The following is a 21,876-nucleotide window of genomic DNA, read 5'->3' as shown; positions in this document are numbered from 1 at the left end:
AAAATTGTGAAAATTTCTTCACAATCCATCACCTCATAAGCTGCAGTTTGTTCAACACATTCCACTCCACAACTTCAATTGTCACCTTCAGTTTCCTTTTGTAACCAGTAGAGAATAGGTTTCGACTCTTCCTGTTAGATTGAAAGAGCTGTTCCTAATCGGAGTAATCAGAAATGAAATCTCAGTATTGAGCTACGTTGTGATCCAAGTAACCTTAACCCAGGAGAGGTTTTAAAGAAAAGTGTCGTCTTTGCAACTTGAAGGCAATGTAAGTTGGGAATTAAAATTCTGGTCAGATGGTGGTTGGTTGCTATCCACATCCTATGATTTTTATTTTTAGTTAGTGTTTTTTCCCCTCGTTTGCCCATATCAGAGGCTTTCAATGTGGGCTGATGCTAACATTTCAAAGTAATAGCACCAGTTGTGCCCACTCAGTTGTTTTTTTTTCACTTCTGTTCTGCGGTTGGAGTTGGTTCCACACGGTCTGCTGATTACAGGATCTATGGACGTCAGTCGTGCATTTTGTAACCTCTGCTTAAGATTGTTTCTTTACAAGATTAAACACTTTCAAAATGGCCATGCCAGTAAAAGTTTACAGATAAAACATGTAGATCTGGCAATCCATGTTGTTTACTAGGACAGCATCCACTGATATTGAAGGTGGGAAGATGACAGCATGGATTGTCGGAGAGCGATCCAGATCGATGTGCATCACATTAGGGAGAATGAAGTGAAGAATGTATTGGAAGGGCAGAATTGGAAGAGGGGAGTGGGAAGTTGAGGAGTTTTGAGGGATGAGGAAGGGAGATATGAAGGGCAACCATAAATTTTTAAAGTCGCACTTTGAACAGCGATGCAGTTTCCTCTCTTAATCTACCATCTGGCATACCTTAGCTCTTTATCCATTGTGCTTGTACATGCTTCAGCCACAGTGCTTAGCCCTTTAAGAGGGATCGTTAAATGGCTTGCATCAAATATAGCACAGTGGATGACGCACAGTTGCTTTCAATGCCTGTTCTACCTGCAGTGTATAAGTATCTACCCGCTGCTTCTTCGTGGCATGGCTAGCTATACGCGAGGTGGCGACAGATGTAACTTGCTCATGTTGCAATTATTTCACACAATGGGTTGGTTAACTGAACACGAGTTGTCTTTCTCGCTTTGTTCTTCATAAGAAACGCAATATTTTATAAACCCTCTTTGGTTTAGGATTTAGACACCATGTATTGATTGCAGACACAAATATGGCAGGTGAGGGCGACCATCTCCTCTCCCGCCTCCATTTCCTAAACTATATAATTGTTGTACCTTTATCTCCTTGATTCACTAATTGAGCAAAATACTTGGAAGATTGGGAATTTGGGAAGCTTTATGGGTAAGAAACCTCATGAAACATAACCTTTCCTGATTTATTTGGACATACAACCTCAAATACATATTCTCTCAATATTCCAGCTGTATCAAATCGTAATAAACTTATTAAACGTGTAGAGTTTCAAAATAAATGCACAGACACAAACTTATGAGGATTACACCCACCTCCTCCCACCCCCTTCCACCAACACTCACCTCCGCATGACATGCATTTTCACTTCTGATTGCACTTTGAATACATTGCTTTTCCAAAGCGAAAAGTCAAATATGAACGGGAATTAAAACGTGACTCACAATACAGGCTTCAATCATCCATGAGCAAGATGATGAACTTTTGTGACCACCTCATCTCCCCCAAACTCAATTCTATATTACAACATTCCATTGCAAGTGTGTTGAGCAATTAATATAGATATAATGAAAGGAGGGCTTCAAAATGTGATAGCCTCTTTGAATGTTCGTCAACATTTCATGAAAATAAACACAGACAATATTGGAAAAACATTCTCGGTAAAGATTGAAAGGAGAGGTATTTGTGTGTTTGGGTGTGCGTGCTTGTTGTTGGTTGTCATCTCCATATAAGGGTTTCAGAAGGTGGAACGGAGGCCTCCCAGGTCGTGTGTGTGTGTGTGTGTGTGTGTGTGTGTGTGTGTGTGTGTGTGTGTGTGTGTGTGTGTGTGTGTGTGTGTGTGTGTGTGTGTGTGTGTGTGTGTGATCACAACCATGCATCAGGGTGCATGTATAATCACAATTAATGTGTATATAATATGTAAATGACACATCAGCAGACACAAACCGTCACTTCGCTGATGGGAATATTAAAGAGGGAGGGAGTGTGAGGAGGGGGGGTGCAGGAGGGGTGGGGGAGTTAGGAGTGGGTGATGGAGGGGTTAGCTAGGAAGGGAGGTAGGAGCGAGGAAAGGGGAGGGGTGGGGAGATCGATTCCTCACTTAATGTTGCAATAACACTCCAGAATGGGGGGGGGGGGAGGATGGAAACGAGAAGCAGGGGAGAGGGTTTTGGCAGAGGTAAGCATGATGGGGGGGGGGCGGCGAGAGAAGACGGCGTCAAGGGAAGGGAAGGCATTGTGAGGAGAAGGGAGGGGAAGGGTGATAAAATGTGCCCAAACAGCATCATTTTCTTTTTAACCGCTGGGTTCTATATAAATCTGGGCGGGAGCATTTAAAACCCACGCTGTCGACCTTGCAAATTCAAAACGAAACTGTCAGTCCTCAACAGTCCCCTTAACAGATGGGGAGGAGTGAGGGAAAGGTAGAGGGAGAAGGATGGAATGGGAGGGAGAGGGAGAGGGTGTGGAGGGGGGAGGGGGAAAGGGAGAGAGGAGAGGAAAGGTGGGGTTTCCGGCAGATGTGACGTTTCGTTTAACATCCATCTGAGAGACGGTACACACACAGATGAATCACCCTGCCTGTGAAGCACCAGGATGACAATTTATAGCTGGGTTGGGATTCAAACCCACGCAAGACAGCTTGTTAGAGTGAGAGAGAGAGCATGCGTACCTCTCGGCTATCCTGCCGTGACGTGGCGATTCATTGCTTTTTTGCAACAACTGAAAACATTTTTTACTCATTGTAATCATCTAATTTATTTTACCTTCCCAATTCCAGAGATATTATAAACACTTAACTGCATTCAAGCAAGCACTCCGACGAAACGGTTGAAGAAACTTTTAAAAATGAAACGTTAATTTTTTTAGGTGTATTTCTTTATGCTGAAGTGACGTGTCGTATAACGAAAGAGGATTGTACAAAAAGGGGAAACGTGGTGTAAAATAGAATTGCATATTTTCTGTGAGCCTTAGACACCACACGGGGCACTGCACACCAAACACAGATGATGGGCCCTGAACTTTGTTCAAGTTGATCGATATATTCAGTGACTTTTGCTTTTTACACGTCGCTAATGATTCTCCAACAAGTGATGAAACCGGTCTGGCAGCTGAGGGGTGTGTGGCATTGGGATTCTCATCAATGTACTATTTGTGAATGTCTTTCCAGCTGAGGAGCTCTTGGAAGGGTTTGAGACAGGAAAGGGCTTTCTTTGGGTAGCCTTTCATGGTTGCTTTATGCAGCTTCTTCAGCAAGAAGAGCATGAGAGGACTCGATTTGTTTATATATACGTGTGTGTGTGTGTACATATAATCACATATGTATAATCATGATTTATGTGCATGTACAACCGCGACTATCAATGAATGTGTATGCACAATTACGGTGTGTGTGTGTGTGTGTGTGTGTGTGTGTGTGTGTGTGTGTGTGTGTGTGTGTGTGTGTGTGTGTGTGTGTGTGTGTGTGTGTGTGTTTCATGTACAACACAATCTCACATAATCACGCACAATATGCACATATACGTGTGTGCGCACAATCATGATTCCTCTATGTATGTGGGTGTCCTGTCTGCCAACACTGGTCGTCCTCTACACACGTGGCCCCAAGACTGAGTGGAGCCTTCGCTGGTCCCAAAGCACCCATCTCCAACCCAGGAAGGAACCACGACTTGTGGACCAAACCGTCTCCTCTTTCCTGCTTCTTTTTCCCTCCACCTCTCGGGGTTCACCTGGTCCTACCCAGGGACATCCCCGCTAGCCTTGACCTGGCACACTGCTGCCACCGGTTGCCATCTTCACACACAGTCCCACTGAATCTCAGTCCCATCTGTCCATGATGGGAGAGAGTCGCCCTATCCCACCCAGGGACATCCCCACTCAATCGGACAAAGCGCATCACTGTCGACAGTCGACACTGTGGGAGGGAGTCTGCAAAAGGGAGTCATTCTCGGCGGGAGGGAGTTGACAAAATCCATCAAGTTGCCTGGCTTGGCTGCATCCCATGCACGTTGGCCTCATCGAAGCTGTTATATTCAGTGCTGTCTTCGATCCCACTGAAGCTCGGTCACACTCATCCTCAGTAGGATGGAGCTGATAAAGCCCTCGAGGCTGCACACTGCTTCGCTGTGTGTGTGTGTGTGTGTGTGTGTGTGTGTGTGTGTGTGTGTGTGTGTGTGTGTGTGTGTGTGTGTGTGTGTGTGTGTGTGTGTGTGTGTGTGTGTGTGTGTGTCATTGGTTATTTCCATATGTGGGGTTCAGAAGGTGGAACTGAGTCCTCCCAGATCTCGAAGTATCCACATCCATTTTGGTAAGAGATCACAAATCATGGACCAAGCTGTGAAGTTTTCTTGTTCTCAAAGTTTTGTTCCGAGGGCTCTTTTCAGGATTGTCACTTTGTCCCGTACAGATTCCAACTGTAGTTTGTTTGCAGTAATATCCCCAGGGATGATTTTTAAGATCTCAATAAGGTTCTTCTTTCTCAATCCTGTTGCTCCAATTATCACTGCTACAATTTTGGCATTCTTCAGCTTCCAAGATATTTTGATTCCAAGATATATTGGCAGATATAAATTTCCATGGCAGTGATTGGTCTCTCTCTGTCGGGGCTGGCTTGTTCTTCTTCTGACATTCTTTTCCTGTTACTTTTTCTTGAATATTGAGTGCCCCTGCAAAGCACACTATATTGATTTCCTTCAAGGGGGATGATTTTCAAACCATTATTCTGAGTGTGTGGTTGGTTATTCTCAATAGTATTTTTGTCCATTTGTTGTTTTCTATTCTCGTGTTGCATTCTTTCCCTGAGTGGTATCAATCTCATCTCGTCTATTTTGTTGACCAACTCTTCTTTCCGTCCACGCTGCTCCTCATCTTCCTCTTATTCTCTTCTCAGTTCTCCCTTGTCTTCCTCCTCATCATCTGCTGTTCCCATTTTCATAATCTCTGTCTGTGTAGGTGTTTTCACCCGCTCCATGTCTGGAAGTAGTCGGGTGCACCCCCCCACCCCTCCCCCAGAATGGGTCCTTATCCCCTCCCCCTCATCACACCTCATCTTCGCCGCTCGGTCCCCAGTGACACGCTGTTTAAAGTCCTGGATTCACCACAAAGACCCTCCCCGTGCCACCACGGCCAAGTCCACCCCCGCCCCCACGGCCAAGTCCACCCCCCCCTCGAGCCATTGGCTCCCACCGTCCTTGTAGCTTCTGCCACTTGCCTTCTGTTCCTAACTGTTATATGTTTTTCTTTATTTTTATTATGGAATTTATTTGTGGTTGACGCAGCTTTTTCAAATTGTGTAATGGCACTGTCTCCACTCTAGTAACCAATCATGTCTTCTTCAACTGGTCCATTAATCTACCCCCCCCCTCCAAACCCCTGGCAGTCATCATACACTGCTCATGCCTTGAACAGACAGCAATGGAGAATGTCCTTCTTCTCCTCTATGCTCCAACATGTGTCGTTGAGGTTTTCTCGTTGAGCTTCATTTTTGAGGAGACCGGTAACACCTCTCCAGCCTCTCAGCTTGGTGCAGATCCCTGTCTCCTTGAGATGGTCTTAATTCTCACCAGAGGAGGTGCTCCAGCACATGCTTCCATACCTGACCTGACCTGACCTGAGGTGCAGGCTTCACTATTTGCATGTGCACATTCCGTCTGCACATTGCCACCACTATCGGTTCAGCCATTATAGTCAACGGATCTGTTGTTATCCATGCCACATTACCGTGCCATATTGTCGTTGTTTGCTAGCATTGTCATCACCATTGTGGCTCGTATATCATGTGCCCATTGGTGGCTCAGCAAACCAATGGCTGAGTGGCACACCACTGAACATCAACCACGTGGGTGGCTGCCTGGCACAGCAACCCATTCTTTCTGCTGACTTCTGCGGCACTTCAGCTCTTCCACCTGCGAGTGGAAGAGAGGGCGAATCACACTGATTCGCCCTCTCTTTGCACTCAGCACGCCATTTTGACCTGTCAAGAGCAACGGCCTCAAACTCGGTGTCTGACATTTAACATCGTTTCAAAGTGGCCTTCAACTGATCTTTATACCGCTTCTTGGGGGCATCAATGTTCCGCAGACCATCAGTCAGTTCACCGTAAAGAAGGGCCTTTGGAAGTCATGCACCACCCATTATGATGACGTGGCCGACCCAGTGCAGGTGAGTTTCCATAATATAGGCCACGGTCCCTCGCATGCTGCAGCACTCCAGCACCTCCGTATTTGGCACCCAATCCTGCCATTTCACATGTACACTACCAGTCTAAAGTTTTAGAACACCCCCATTTTTCCAGTTTTTACTGAAATTTAAGCAGTTTAATGTTTCAATGTACTTTGAAATTAAACCATAGAACAAATAAACAATTGCAGATAAAAAAGAAATCATGGAATCTTTTTGTTGAACAAAATTTAATCTAAATTTTTGACTCATCAAAGTAGCCACCTTTTGCAGATATAACAGCCGGACATACTCGTGACATTCTTTCTACAATGGAAATCAAATATTGTTCGGAAAGTTCTCCCCAACACTGTTGCAGAAGTTCCCACAAATGTGTTGCACTTGTAGGTTGCTTTGCATTCACCCTTCTGTCCAGTTCATCCCAAACCAGCTCGATGGGGTTTAAGTCTGGAGACTGTGCTGGCCATTCCATGATTTGAAGCCTACAATCTTGTTGTTTTCTTCTAAGTTAGTTCTGACATAGCCTGGAAGTATGTTTTGGGTCGTTATCTTGCTGTAGGATAAACCCCTGATCAACTAAGCGTAGACCAGAGGGTATTGCATGGTGCTGCAAAATGCTGTGGTAACCCTTTTGGTTCAGGGTGCCAGTCACTCTGTGCAAGTTGCCGACTCTGGATCCAGCAAAAGAGCCCCAGATCATCACGCTTCCTTCTCCAATTTGGAGAGTTGGTGTCACACACTGAGGAACCATCCTTTCGCCTACTCGACGGCGTACAAAAACCCTGCGTGATGAACGGAAGATTTCAAATTTTGATTCATCGGTCCATAAGACCTTCCAGTCTTCAGTAGTCCACTGGCGGTGCTTCATGGCCCAGGCAAGCCTCTTTTTCTTATTTTGCCATCTTCGCAATGGCTTTCTTACTGCCACTCGACCTGTCAAACCTGCAGCTCGAAGTCTTCTCTTCACAGTTGAAGCTGAGACTTCCTTACTCCGACCAGTTTAAGCTGTACTTGAAGCTGCGGTCCTGTGAGCCACCTATCACGCAAGCTGTTGACTCTCAAAAACTTGTCTTCTGATTGTGTTGTGGCTTTGGTTCTGCCAGACCTCTTCCTGTCAGAGTTTCCTCCAGTTTCCAAGTGCCTTTTGTTGGTGTAGGAAACTACTCACTGACACCTTGGCTTACTTTGCAATTTCTCTAAAGGAAAGACCTACACTTTTAAGGGTTATAATGGTCTGTCTGTCTTCCTTTGTTAATTGTCTTTTTCTCACCATTATGAAAGCAATATACCACTTCCTGCAGTGCAATATTGTCCAAATAATGCTTCAGAGGGTGTAGCAACAGTCTGTTCCAACACTGCTTTTATACAGACAGAGGTTTGTAACCAATCAACAAAAGTTGGGACACCTGTAGGAATTGTTTGCATCAACTTTCAAGGCTTAATTTACTTCCACTGCTGCAGAACAGCTGCAGTTGCTAACCCATTACGTGTTCCCTGAAAAGGGCCTTTTTTAACAACTCTGAAATTTACATTATTTTTCAGTTTTTGGTAACCTAACCTTTTTTTTAACCACTGGCAGTTTGTACCATTTCAAGTTATTCACTGGACTTGAACTGCTTAAATTTCAGGAAAAACTCGTAAAATGGGGGTGTTCTTAAACTTTTTACCGGCAGCGTAGGCATCTCGCTGCTTGATGTTGTCGCCGGTAAAGTGTCCAGGTTTCCCAATTGTAAAGCAGCATTGTCAATACGACAGCTTTGTGGACTGACACTTTGGTGGAGAAATGTACATCATGGATATGCCACAATCTGTCGACAAGACGCCGAAGGCTGATCATGACTTTGCTATCTTTGCTAATGTTGGCATCGACAGAGCAGTCGTTCAAAACCATGCCACCAAGGTAGCAGAATTTGGGCACCGAAATTAGCTTTTCGGATCCGTCAGTGACTATTTGGTATGGCGTACGACACTAGGTTTCAGCTGCAGCATCACTTCAGTTTTCTTCATTGAAACCATAAGGCCATACCTCATTGCTGAACGAGCAAAACAGTCCATCAGGACCTGTGCATCAGCTTCAGTGTGTGCTACAAGTACACAATAATCAGCATATAACACCTCCCTGATCAGCATGTGCCGAATCTTCGCCTTGACCTTAAGGCGGTGTACTCAGGATAAGGAGTCTGTGTCCCATAATTTATTTTGTTTTCTTTTATTTCCAACACTTGTTTAGTTCATTGATGTCCCATCCCTTCCCCGGTGCATCGGCACTGGCCTCTCACCTCTGGGATCACCACACAGGTGGCTCGATGTCGCGATTGAGGCACCAACTATCCCCCACTGCTTCAGGCCCACCTCCCTCCTTTCCGCCCAGACTAAAGGACTATATGCACTCGTCACCCGCTCTGCATCACAACGATCGTCTGAGGCTCCACACAGTGCATCCGAGATGCAACCAACCACGGTGCATTGTTCCAGGTCGCAGGCTTCTAGGCCCCATGCATCCACCGGCATACCACTCCTCTGTGCCCAACCAAGCATCCCCAACCCAGCCACGATTTCCTCGAAGTTTCCATCCTCAGTGCCCAGGGCTCCACATGGTGTGCTCCACGCACAGCTACGGAGCATTGACTCGGCAGCACATGGGCTTCCAATCCACATGCACCTTGCAGTGGCCCTCGTTGCCATTCCATAGCAATTATGTGCTGACTTCGTGCGTGCATGCGTGCGTGCGTGCGCGCGCGTGTCACCGGCATGATAATAATTTGACTAATAGTAATAATCAAAACAAAACAAACAATCAAACATTTCACAGAAAAGAAAGTATATCAAGAAGATAAACAAAACCAAACAAGCAAATTCAATGTTCCAAATAAAATGCCACCCAACATCCCATTCCCACCATTTCAGCCAAGCCCATATTAAAGTCACCCTCAACAAACACCAGTGCAGAGGAAGCAAGGAGAAACTCCAACTGGTGCAGGAGCTTTACCCTTACTTCTGCACTCAGGGAAGTTTAAACATTGACCAAGGTCAAGGGGTTTTTTGACTCTAAACCACTGTGAGTGAAGCCAATCGCTTTGGGATAATTTTGTCTGAACACAGACCTCAACATTGGCCTCTTGACAAGAAAACCCAAAATTGAACAGCGGTTAGTATTATCTCCAAGCCAATACCACTCTCCATATCGCAACTCGATCTGCACAGAGTTCAGCATATTCACCATGTGGAGCATGATACTCTGGCATTTGATTCCCAAATGGAATTCTGTAACTCTTCAAAAATAGCGGTCGTTGGACCCTGGTGCAGAGTCCCCTTATTTTCAAAGATGTTAAAGTGAGAAACACAAGTGTTGGTGAATGAAACACTGCACCAAGCAACATAAACTGCAAAAGGGGAGCTCTTAGGACTTAGCAACTGTGTCAAAAAAGTGTTGTGTATGTCAAAAAGGTTGTGTATGTTATATCCTTTTTGCTCGAACAGGTCGAGTTATACTGTTATACCCATTGTGGTTTGTCTTCCATTTACCCAAGCACAATCAATATTCTCCCCTGGCAGCTGCGAATATTGTTCCTCTTCCGGGATCATAAAGCCCTCCATGTAGCTACCCGGGAAGTTGAGGCCCAGGTCCTCCACTATGAACATACTTCATGCGCATTACCTTAGCAGTACCCCCAAGGCTCTGGATGTGTGCTGAGCTCATAAAATACAGACATATCATCTAGTTATCACCATCCAGTCCACATATCGCTCAACCCACAGACCGACACATCTTGCTAGCGCAGCTTTGTGGGTGGGAACGGAAGGTGTGCTGCTCAGAACCACAGAGGTTGCACCGCACCTCAGTCGTGCAGTGCTTTCTCAAATGTCCCAGCTCACCATGTTTGGTGCAATACTGTAAAGTACATTGAGTAATCAGAAGGCCAAGCTGACCACATCTGGGGAAAGGAATCAATCCACAGACTTATTTCTGGCTCACTCGCCATCATCAGTGCATTGTGGATTTATCAATAAAAGGCTCTTATTTGAAAATTACTTACTCCGTGGACATACTCTTGTTTTAACGACACTGTGGGTTCATTTTAACATTCAAAATCCCCTGCAAACAGCTATGGAAGTGAACCTTTTTGTCAAAAACACAGATTATTCTGCTCTCTATTTCAATAAAAGTGTAACAACAGCTTGAAGGATCGCATTGTTGCAGGAGTCGAACCAAACCAAGAATTCTCAGATTTCAGTTGGACCATGTTTGCAAATTTCTTGAAGTTTTCACTGTGGTTTCGGTGCTAAATGCCGCCATGTAAGGTGCACTTAAATGGATGATGACAGCTCCAGACGGTACCGTTTAGTTTTAGGTACATCCACGGTTAATCCTTTTTTTATTCGGGCCTGAGATGGGGCCGCATCTCCTGGCCTTCAATCAGAGTTAGTGTGCCGGGTATTGGGTGACACGCAAAGTGGCAGCATGGAAATTAAATTACTCCAGGCCAGCGACGGTTACGGGACCTGATTAGTGCTTATCTGAGGAAATGAAAGGTGGCGGAAAGTGCACCGATCATATCGATGCCTTGAAATGTCCCAAATGAACGTCCACTTTATTTGCATCATTTTGTTTCTGAATCTGTGCATGAGAAATTTACTAAGTTCTTCAAAGTATTTTGCTGCATATGATAAACACCTGGGAGTATGCGCATTGGCTCATCTGCCAGCAGTGCTAATGCTTTGTTTCTTCTTTTTATGTAAAGCTCTAATATAGCATTGGCTGCATTATGAATTGAAAACCATGAAATTGTGATTTAAGATATCGCAAAGTTAATCTGGTGTGTGTGTGTGTGTGTGTGTGTGTGTGTGTATGTGTAGGAAATTCCAGCTGTGGTGACACACTTGAAGGGTCATCGGGTGAGGTGGCCAGCCCTGGTTTTCCGCAGGGATATCCAAATAAAGCAAACTGTACATGGACAATTATTGGTGGCGACCGTACACGGGTTCAGCTCGCATTCCTTTCGTTCGCCCTTGAAGAGGGTTTTGACTTCCTTGTCGTGTATGATGGTCTTCCCAGCACAGATGTCATTGTTCACAGGTATTTTCCTAAGACATTTATTATTTATTTATTTGTGCAAGAACTGATTTGTGACCAACAACAACCTTTAAGATTGAGAATATAAGCCCAGTTTTTCAAAAGTTTTTCATCAGGTAGGTTTTGGAATTTTATCGAAATACCAGTTTGATCATTGTGTTACAGTTCGTAGACTATATTTTTGGCCTGGTTCACCTTTTTTTTCCATTCACTCTGTGTCTTTGTTTGTATTTTGGCTCACTGTCTCTCTCTTCCCCAATGACTCTCCCCACCTCTCCCTTCCTCTCTCCCTACCTCTCCCCCTCCCAATTCCTCCCCACCCTCCAATCATGACCTTTACCTCCACCCTCCAATATCTTTCCACCCAATATCTTCCCCATATCTCCATCCCTATCTTCCCCACCCCTCAAACTCCTCATACCATCCAAAGCACCCGATCTCCCCTCATCTCCCCACTCTACCTCCATCCCTATTATTTCCCCTACTTACCCCCACCATATCCCCATCCCTCCCTTTATCTCCAATCCTCCCTTAACTATCCTCCCCTGTCTCGCATCCTCAACCACTTCCATCTTTGAATGCCCTCCTAAGTCCCCATGACCCCCTCCCTTTTCTCCCCCTTCCAGATCTCCCTTCTCCTATCTCCCTTCCCCTATCTCCCCTTCCCTTCTCCTCAGTCCAGCAATGCCTTCCTACTCCTCCACCCCCCCCCCACCCACGAATATTTTCCCGCTTATTTCTGTCTTTGTCACGACTGACCATACAAAGGATGCAAAGTGAAAAATTTGACAAAGATAAGATCTAAATATTCTGAGTTTTTGCAAAATGTAGTTTAGTTTACTCTTGAACATACATTTACACTTAATTTGAGAAACATAATTTAACATTGTAACTGTTCATTAGTTTTAATGTGCTTACGTTGTTTTTAATCATCGTGTGTCATGAAGTTTTGGTAATGGAAGCATTTTGATTGTCTGAAATAAATTTTCCTATAATTTATTTTTCATTTCTTTTCAAAAGCTTCGCTTAATTGCCTTGTGGTACACTGATTTGTATCCTTTGGAAAGAGGTGTATGTTGAGACTTGCTGTTCAGAAAAGTCACAATGCAAGAATTTCTGAAGAGCTTTGAGGATGCAAAGGACATAAGATTTTAATAAAAACAGAACAGGATGATTTTCAGAATTGCTATAGTTGATGCCTGGTTAAACATTTATCTGAGATTCACAAACAAAAATTCATTTTTGTCTTTTCTCAAATCATCAGACCTTATGTCGAGGAGGTCTATTTGCACCGTGGCATGTCAACACTGGAGATGAGCCTATTAGTGTCCTACTGTAGATGCAGTAGAGCAGTGGAAGGTGAACTGAGGGGTTATGGATTTTATCTTTGCATCTCCAACACACAAATGCACAAGTGCATTCAGCTGGTGTTGGGGGAAACAGATTTGGCCAGTTAGGCACTGACAGATTTGGCCTGTTTGGCACTGACCACATGCCTTATGATGGATGGAGATCGGGTAGGGGGGCTGGGGGCAGAAACCAAGTACTTCAGCGGTTAGAGTGCATGGTAGTTTTATCGAGTTAAATTTAGGATTAGTTCTGTGATGTCACCTTTCAATAATCTTATATACGTCTTGTATATTGATTAAAAAAAAATTGTTCCAATGTTGTCAAACATAAATTTCATTCTCTGCTTCAGTGAAGCAAAAGTGAAATTTCAAAGATTGTGAACAATGCTAATCTGATCATTAATTGTTTATTTTTTCACTTTACTGACTTCCTTGTATAAAAAGTGCAACGCAAAGGAACAATTCTACTTCAATTAATTTCCCATTAATTTTTGTGAAGGCGACCATGCCTTTTGCATGATTGGGAGAAACATTTGCGCTGTGATGTGCGTTTCACAGCCAATCTTGGACAATATATGGTGGCCTCCACATTTAAATGTTACTGGAAAATTTGTTTAAGTTGCCTTTGCTCTTTAACCATATATTTGTTTTTATATACCATATATTTATATACCATAATATTTGCTCTTTTTGTTTGGGGGATGGCAAATTAGCTTGGATGTAAGAGCATTCACCTTTGATCTGTCTATCCTGGGTTTGAATCTCAACCCAGCTACAAACTTTCACCCTGGTGTTTCACACGCAGTGCGATTCATCAATGTATGTGCCATGCATCGAATGGATGTTAAGTCAGATGATCCATTTTTCAGCACTGGTTGTGTTGGTGGATATTAAAGATCACATAGTATCCTTCTCAACGAGTAGGCGAGTCATCGCCAGCACCCTCAACAAATTGCAAATCTATGCCCAAACTCTCTCACCAACCTGCACTTGGCAAGCATAGTGAATATATACCCCCAGTCTGAGTTCACAGGGGTCTCTGTTCGGCAGTAAACTGAAAACAGACTGATGATGATTTTTTTGAACATGAAGTGAAAAAGTGGATATTGATCAGACTAATGTAAACTTTAATGAAAAATGTCCCTCATTTTTGGGTGATGATATTATCAGTGTCTAAAATCAAATGTTAGGTTTAAACAGTGAGTTTGCTTCTTCACGCATTTTACACATTTAAAATGAGCCTGTTAGAATGTATGAGCTGCGTCTCAAATCATTTTGAAAAATTCATTCAGGACATAATATTTCATGAGAAAAGTGGTTGGCAGACTTCTTTTAAAGGGCAACAAAGATAAAGACTCGATTTGGAAAGAAAACTTAATCTCTAGCTCAGTGTATATATATATATATATATATATATATATATATATATATATATATATATATATATATATATATATATATATATATATATATATATATATATATATATATATATATATATATATATATATATATATATATATATATATATATATACATATGAAGACCACAAGCAGAAAACCAGAGATGTCACTTTTTGTAAATTTCAGGGTTATTGCACCTGCCAATGGTTGGCAACATAAGGTTTCCTCTCACAATATTACTTTAATAAATAACCAGGGGTGTCACGTAATTTATATGGTATAAAGTTTAGCCGTGCAATGAAAAAACAAGTGTTGTCAAAGCTGAACAAGTAGAAACCCAGAGTTGTCAGTAATTTACTCCTAGTTATCTCCCTTTCATTCATGTTAACTGTTCCACCATAATATTCAGAGTTGAGAAACTAAAAAATGAAAGGTTGTAAAACTTTCACAACATAAACTCTGAGCACTACAATAACCTATTTCGTGAAATCATCGGCTCCGTAGTTGGTGCATGTCGTGGTTCAAGCCTGGTCAAACCTTTATTGTGACTTTTATGGGACCCACGCCTTGGCTTAATGGTTAGCGAGTCTGAGTACCCATCCTCATTCGATGTACCCACTGCCCAATCAACCTGCTTAGGTATATGAGGGAGTCACATGAGGTGACTTCGGCTATCGCGGGGGTGGTTTATCCTTGGTTTCCTCCCGGTTTTCCATCATGTTAAGTAGTACGGAGTAAGAAATGGAGAATCCGTCGTCGTATAAGCGAAATACCCTTGAGTATGGCGTTGACCACCAATCAAACAAAAAAAACAATGACCGTTTAATGTTGAAAAATATAATCTGTGATCACCAAAGTCATGTAATGCATGCTAATAACCAACAAGCATGAATTTGCTACACATCCTGGGTTAAAATTGCATGGCAATTATTAAACAAGGGAATAACCAGTGATGTCAGTTTGCAACATTGATTCGTTCTTTGCTCTAAAATTAAATAACACAGAAGCTTGGCAAATGCTACATGCTTAATTTGATCGGCCAATGATTACTATTCCTTTTACTGGAAAAGAAATCTATATGACAGTTATTAAACAGTCCACCAAAGTCTTGAAACTTTGTTTTTCAGTTTCTTCAAAATTGACTTATCCTGACATCTCTGGTTTTCCCCTTGTGGTCTTCATATATATATATATATATATATATATATATATATATATATATATATATATATATATATATATATATATATATATATATATATATATGTATATATATATATATATATATATATATATATATGTGTATATATATATGTGTGTATATATATATATATATATATGTGTATATATATATATGTGTGTATGTGTATATATATATATATGTGTGTATATATATATATATGTGTATATATATATATATGTGTATATATATATATAAAATCCTTGGTTTTCATTGCCCTTGGACTGACCAAGGACAAAGTATATGAATGAGATGGAATTCGAGGAAATTATAGAACCATTACGTGAACAAATTCATTATGTTAAATTTACAGAAGTTAATTTTTGCTGCTTCTAGTTATGGTTAAATAAGACAGGATTCCAAACATGACAGGACTGCTCGAATGATCCACGACCAATCCATAACTCTCTCAGGTACCTTGATAGCAGACACTTGACATTGTTTGATTTTTTCATTATGGGCTGTTTCGTGTCAAAATGGTGAATACGATTGTCTCTTTTTATGCGATCAATGCACTTGATGTGCTTTCTATCATCGTTCAATGTCCATCTATCCCCCCTCCCCCTTTGCTAACCTTCTTTTTTCAGCTCAAAAGAGATTGTTTGATTTTTTTTTTTTCATTGATATGCTTTCCATCATATGCCAGCGGCTCAGCTGAAAACTTTCATTCACTGTATTTGTGCATCTAGTGTTCATAGGTTTACACGATTGACACACTTGCAATAGCAGAAGACGTGCCATGAAAAAAATGTTGAGGAGATATATATATATATATATATATATATATATATATATATATATATATATATATATATATATATATATATATATATATATATATATATATATATATATATATATATATATATATATATATATATATATATATATATAGCACTTTACAGTATATATCTTGATACTTATTAAATATACCTGAATATTGAAAAATGATGAAAAATTGGCATATCTTGGATAATGGTATCTGGTTGGTATAACTTTTTCAATGCTTCTCCTACAAGGTCATTCATTGTCAGTTTCCCAGAAATATATATTTTTGCTCATAATTTTGAGCATTCCACATATCCACTTTTTCATGGACGATAAAGTCTACTTTGATGGCAGGATATTGTAGTTGGTAGTACGTTCAGTGATTATTTGCCTAGTTTTGGAGTTTTGAATTTTTTTTTTTTAAAGTACAAAGGTATTGGAGAAGGTTAAGGCACACAGACAATAATAATTACCTGGAAACAAAAGATGGGAATGAGTCCACAGCACGTGGTGGACAAACATTACATGTCATGCAGACCAGGTAGGGCAGACAGATCATCCCAACCTCGAGGTTGTTAATGAGCATCCAACTGGGTTTTTCCAGACAATCCAACAATGACACAACAGTTATTCAGATCAAGTTATAATTGTTTCCTGAAGATTCAAATCTGCATCCTTAATATCGATATCGTACTTAATATTGCTCTTTTCAGCTGGATTTGAACCCACAACCTCCAGCATGTCAGTCCAATGTCCTCACCAATAAAACGTGACTACCCATATTTAATATAATTCATGAGGAGTCAAATTTGACCGTATACCACAGTTGTGTTCTGTATATGTGAAAATTTGAATACTTTGGTTAAAATTCCGCTTGCAGCTTCTTCACGGGTGCACATGGTTTTCTCAGTTCCATGAGATAATCTCCAGAAGCTAAGTGTCCCTCACCGCATTTGTCTTGACTAACCGCTGTCATTTTTTCCTGTCCTGTTAATCACATAATTTATCTGATCCAGTGTATTCTTGTCCGGACTTACTTGATCCTGTTGTATAGATTTTGAGAGTAAGATGGTCTTCTTGTATTGACTCGCAGAGTACCCACCCGATGGGTGATCTTGTTCCAAGCATGCAACACGTTCTTCTGATGCACACCTTTATTTTGGCGGTTTCATAGGCAACTGACAGCTCTATATAGGAAAAATATATAACCCGGGTTACGTGCATGAATCAAAAACACACTGACTGCTTATAATTTAAAACTCCGAACAGCACGAGAAACCATGGGGACAGGAATACTGCACTGTAAATGGTGGAGACTTGTAATACCCTCCCCTACCTGGAGGCGGCACTACACGATACACATTTACATCGAGAATTTTCATCCGCCCCTCCCTCCACCCCTCACTCTCTGTGGGTCTGGACTAGATTTGTTGCTGATCTGACAAATGGAGTATATCTTTCAATCTGAGAAAATGCCAATCTCACCCTGTTGCTCCAGAATGATTCTCAAAAGAACCCAACTTTTTTTCTTTTCTTTAACCATCAGCCACTGAAAGAGACTCGGTCTCTTGAACTTTTAGGCCCTACAATCAGCAACAAACTCTCTGGGGCTAACAATACAGCAAAACTTTCCTTCAAACTCTGGTATTTCATCACACACATTTGTGCAATCTTTGTTGAGGGATGTTAACATTAGAGCAGATTGAGAATTTTAAAATTCTCTTCATTTTGATCCACACTGAACAGTGCAGCTAATTCATTGGTTTGCATGTATATTGTACTGGTTTGCATTGTCAACAGTGCAGGACTAATTAACGAAATTCATGTCAAAGTGCTCATGATGTGCTTGCAGACTGAGACCACAAAATGAATGAAAAACATGCACAAGGACCTGAAATGTTGTGGATTATGTACCGTGTCCATAATTCCACAAGATAAGTGGCTATTAAACTGGTTTGACTACAGACTTTTGTGAATAGAGTGGATGTCCAGGTGAGCTTCAACTGGTCAAGCTCAGTGTATTTGTTCATTATTGAATGTTTTTTTTTCATTATTTACGCTTGTATCCCGATTGAGAAAGACAGTAAGTCTAAACAAAGTTAGTGCCTGCGTCTTGTTACTTTAGATCAGTTTATATCCTTTCACGTACCAATCGCATTATTTTTTTTATTTTTCTACTTGCATGTTAGGCCACAGATAAATCTTCTTAAAAAGATAAGATCTCAGTATATACTTGGGTTGGTAGGATAGCCGAGACTTGGAGGTAAGCACACTCGCCTCTGACATTTCTATTGTGGGTTCAAATCTCGACCCAGCTATAAATTGTCATGCCAGTGTTTCACAGACAGGATGATTCATCTGTGTGTGCGCACATCCCTCGGATGGACATTAAACTCGGTCTTCTGTTTCCTGGCAAGGTTGCTGGATGTTAAAGATCCCATGGTGTCCTTTACGAAAAGTAGGGAAGCTATTGCTGACACTTTAGCTCAATTCAAGACGTCTGCACCCTCAGTCGAGTATCCTTTGTCAGAGTGACGATCCGTAAAATATTGTAACTCGAGCCAGGAAACTGCTTTGGCAGAACTGACGCTATGTTTCAAGCATGGTAGATGAGGAGTGATATTCACCTTTTGTTTTTCTTCAAATATTGAACGATTATTTTAATATGGAGTATCTTCAGACGAGAACTTTGAAAATTGGTTGTGTCGATAATGAAATGTTGCAATTGAAGTACATATGATGGGCAGTGAAAGTTTTTCCCTTTTCAAACGCTTTTCCCTTTAGAAAAAACATTTCAAATGACATTGCGAAACCCACCCACCATTGGGAAAAATGTGCAACACTGGCTGGAAACTTTACTAGAAAATGACAAAAACCTGTACAGGGTTTCTCTCATGCAGAACCAGTCTTTCTTTTGATGGTGGGGGGAGGGGGAGGGAGGGGTGTATGGAGGGGACTTCTTGACTTCTGAAGATATCATTGGTGATACAACTTCATGGGAACGATGGCTTTCGAAAATCTTCTCTTCTTTCGATACTCACAGCTGTCGTCGAGATTGAGCCAAATCATGTTGACAAAAATTGTGAAGTATATTTTGAGATACAAGTGAAAGAACAGTTGAAAGGTCCACTTATTGAGTCAAAATGTTTTATCCCCAACCATGAAGGAGCGGTCTTACGCCAGATACCTTGCTCCGTCGTTTCCAGCCACTGTCACCCCTTTTCAAGTCTTGGGGGATTTTTATGTGAATGGAAATTCATGCTTTTGTATCTGAAACTTTTTCCAACAGAAGAACTTTCCTGACTATTTTAGAATAACTATTTTTTGCATCACAAAAAAATAACTTTTAGCATGACAAAAGAATAAACCAATGTCACCCGCAGGGTGACCCATATCTTGTCAAAAGGTAACCACGTGTGACTTCTTTAAGGTCACACTGAGGTGAACAGAGCTGCTATCCACCACGAGCAACTCCTTGAGGAATATCTGCCTACGAGAGATTCCGATGAGAATCGTTCTACAGAGTAACCATGAAAAATACGCGTTTGCCTCATAACGTCACCAAATGACGTCATAATGTCTCAAGCTTGACATATCTAGAATGCACTCATCGAGGTGTTCAATTTGAGGTACTACACGATATGGTTCCTAAAACTTGAAAATTTAACCTTGGGGTCAAATATGTTTGACCTTAGGCGCTAACCATGAAGGTCAAGGCCAATCGCCATCATAAGGGTTTCGTCGACTCCCCTGATTTGCGACAAAGTGACCTTGACCTTCAAAATTTTATGCGCTGAAAGGGACCTCTATAGGCCTCTAATATGCGAAGTTACAAAAATTTCCAATGATAACTGTGCTCTGCAGAATTTTTTATACGTGATTACAGACAGACAAACAAACAAAAAAAAAACATACAAGCTGACTAACATATCTTGCAAAAACTTCGTTTTGGCAAGATAACTATTTTAGCATAACAAACGTCTAACTATTTTAGCAGATATAATGTTTATAAGTCGAGTATACAGTACCAACCTATATTAAGTAGCAAAGAACCTGTCCTTATGAATGGGTTTATCCCTCATTTCTTTAATGTTTATGGCGTTCTGGCTTCCACGAGATGCCGCAATATGATACAGATTTACACAAAGAGAATTGGGATCTTCCCCTCAACCGAACCATGGGGGTTATCATTTTTAAATGGAGAAGTCACTTCAGTATTTGAGCATGTCATTCCTTCCATCCGTCCCATCATCCATCTGTCCATCTGTCTGTCAAAAATGAAGAAGAACCTTTCTAACCCACCGTGGTTAATTATATAGGGTTCTAACGTGTAATTCTCAAGGGTTATAATGGTTCCAAAGGGTGATTTTAAAGGCTTCTAAAGGGTTCTCATGCATTTAAATGGTTATTCTAAAGCATTCTCATGGGTTTAAATGGTAATTCTAAAAGGTAATCCTAAAGGGTAATTCGAAACGGTTGTTCTAAAGGGATATTTTAAAGGGTTCTAATGGGTTGAAATGGTTATTCTAAAGGTTTATTTTAAAGGGTTCTCATGGGTTTAAAGGGTTATTTTAAGGGGTAATTCGAAAGGGTTCAAATGTGTTTAAAGGGTTCTAAAGGGTAATTCCAAAGGGTTTCATTTGTTTCTCGGCTTTACCTATTTCGTATTAAAAATGCCAAACTGAACTGCTTCCTTCGAACATGGGTGCTGTTTTTTAATCAGTGAAAACCAACACCACAAGTGTAATCATCAGTTTTCAACTCATTCTGTCTACTGATTCAATTCTAGTAATGTTCCTACTTCTGGGAATATCTGTTTTTGTTTTGTTTTTTACCCCCTAAAACACCAGTGTCCACCTCCTTCCATCCAGTGTTTCAGGAGTACAGAGAAGTCAAACAAAACCTTTCATTCACAGTCTGATGGAGTACTGTTGTACCTTCTGGGCTGGTGCTTCATGCAGCTAGACCACTCTGTGGAAACCAAGGCTTTTAGGATCATTGGTTATGTTCCACGATGAAGCTGAGTCTTTGGGTCTCTCACTCTATCACCGCAGACAGGTCGGTGGTCTTTCAGTCTTCTACTGTCTCCTCTCCAGCCTTGCCCACCCCCCCCCACTGGTCTGTCTGTGATCTGTCCCCCTATATTTCTGCAGGGTGCTCAAGGTCTTTGGTGAAACTGCCAAAAACAAGAATTACTGCCCTTCTGGTGAAATTGCCAAAAGCAAAAATCCCCTTCTGGTGAAACTGCCAAGATCAAGAATTACTGTTCACCTTCACTCTCTCATTCTTCTGTTTGTCTGCTTCTGGAACAAACTCCCACACACTCTTCAACCCCACTCTTCCCTGCAGGTCATTAAAACAGGTTTTCACCACCATCTCATATCTTCCCCATCCAAAATCATGATCTTTTCTACCCCTGTTAATCCACCCCAAACTCACCTCCTTCAAATTCCCTGTTTTCTTTCCTGAAAGTTGCTGCAGTACTGTGCTGTATCACGTGATTGGGTTTTCGTATATCATGACTCGCCCGCTAGGGGTGGCAGTGATGTACATCCGGGCGCGCAACAAAGCGGAGTTACTGCTAACGCTCTCACTCTCCATGTTCCGTGGCGCCTCAGACATTACAGTTGGCTGACGAGGAT

At 41.6% G+C, this 21,876-nt stretch overlaps 1 protein-coding gene across 38 annotated transcripts in view; it reads left to right on the top strand.

The window, feature by feature from the left end:
* Positions 1-21,876, top strand: part of LOC147020161 (CUB and sushi domain-containing protein 3-like) — a 1,491,173-nt gene that overhangs the window by 407,307 nt on the left and 1,061,990 nt on the right. For all 38 annotated transcript variants that reach the window (XR_015061662.1, XM_085895237.1, XM_085895221.1 and 35 more), the window contains one exon: positions 11,258-11,477. Coding sequence is in view for 2 of the 38 variants with exons in the window: in XM_085895206.1 (XP_085751332.1) it covers positions 11,258-11,477 (220 nt within the window). In the remaining 36 variants the exon portion in view is untranslated. The remainder of the gene's footprint in view (positions 1-11,257; positions 11,478-21,876) is intronic.

This window comes from Eptatretus burgeri, chromosome 9 (assembly GCF_056783735.1).
Source record: "Eptatretus burgeri isolate ZD-2024b chromosome 9, Ebu_testis_v1, whole genome shotgun sequence".
Lineage (NCBI taxonomy): Eukaryota > Metazoa > Chordata > Myxini > Myxiniformes > Myxinidae > Eptatretus > Eptatretus burgeri.
The sequence above is the reverse complement of the archived record's forward strand: the minus strand, read 5'-3'. Positions and strand labels throughout refer to the sequence as shown.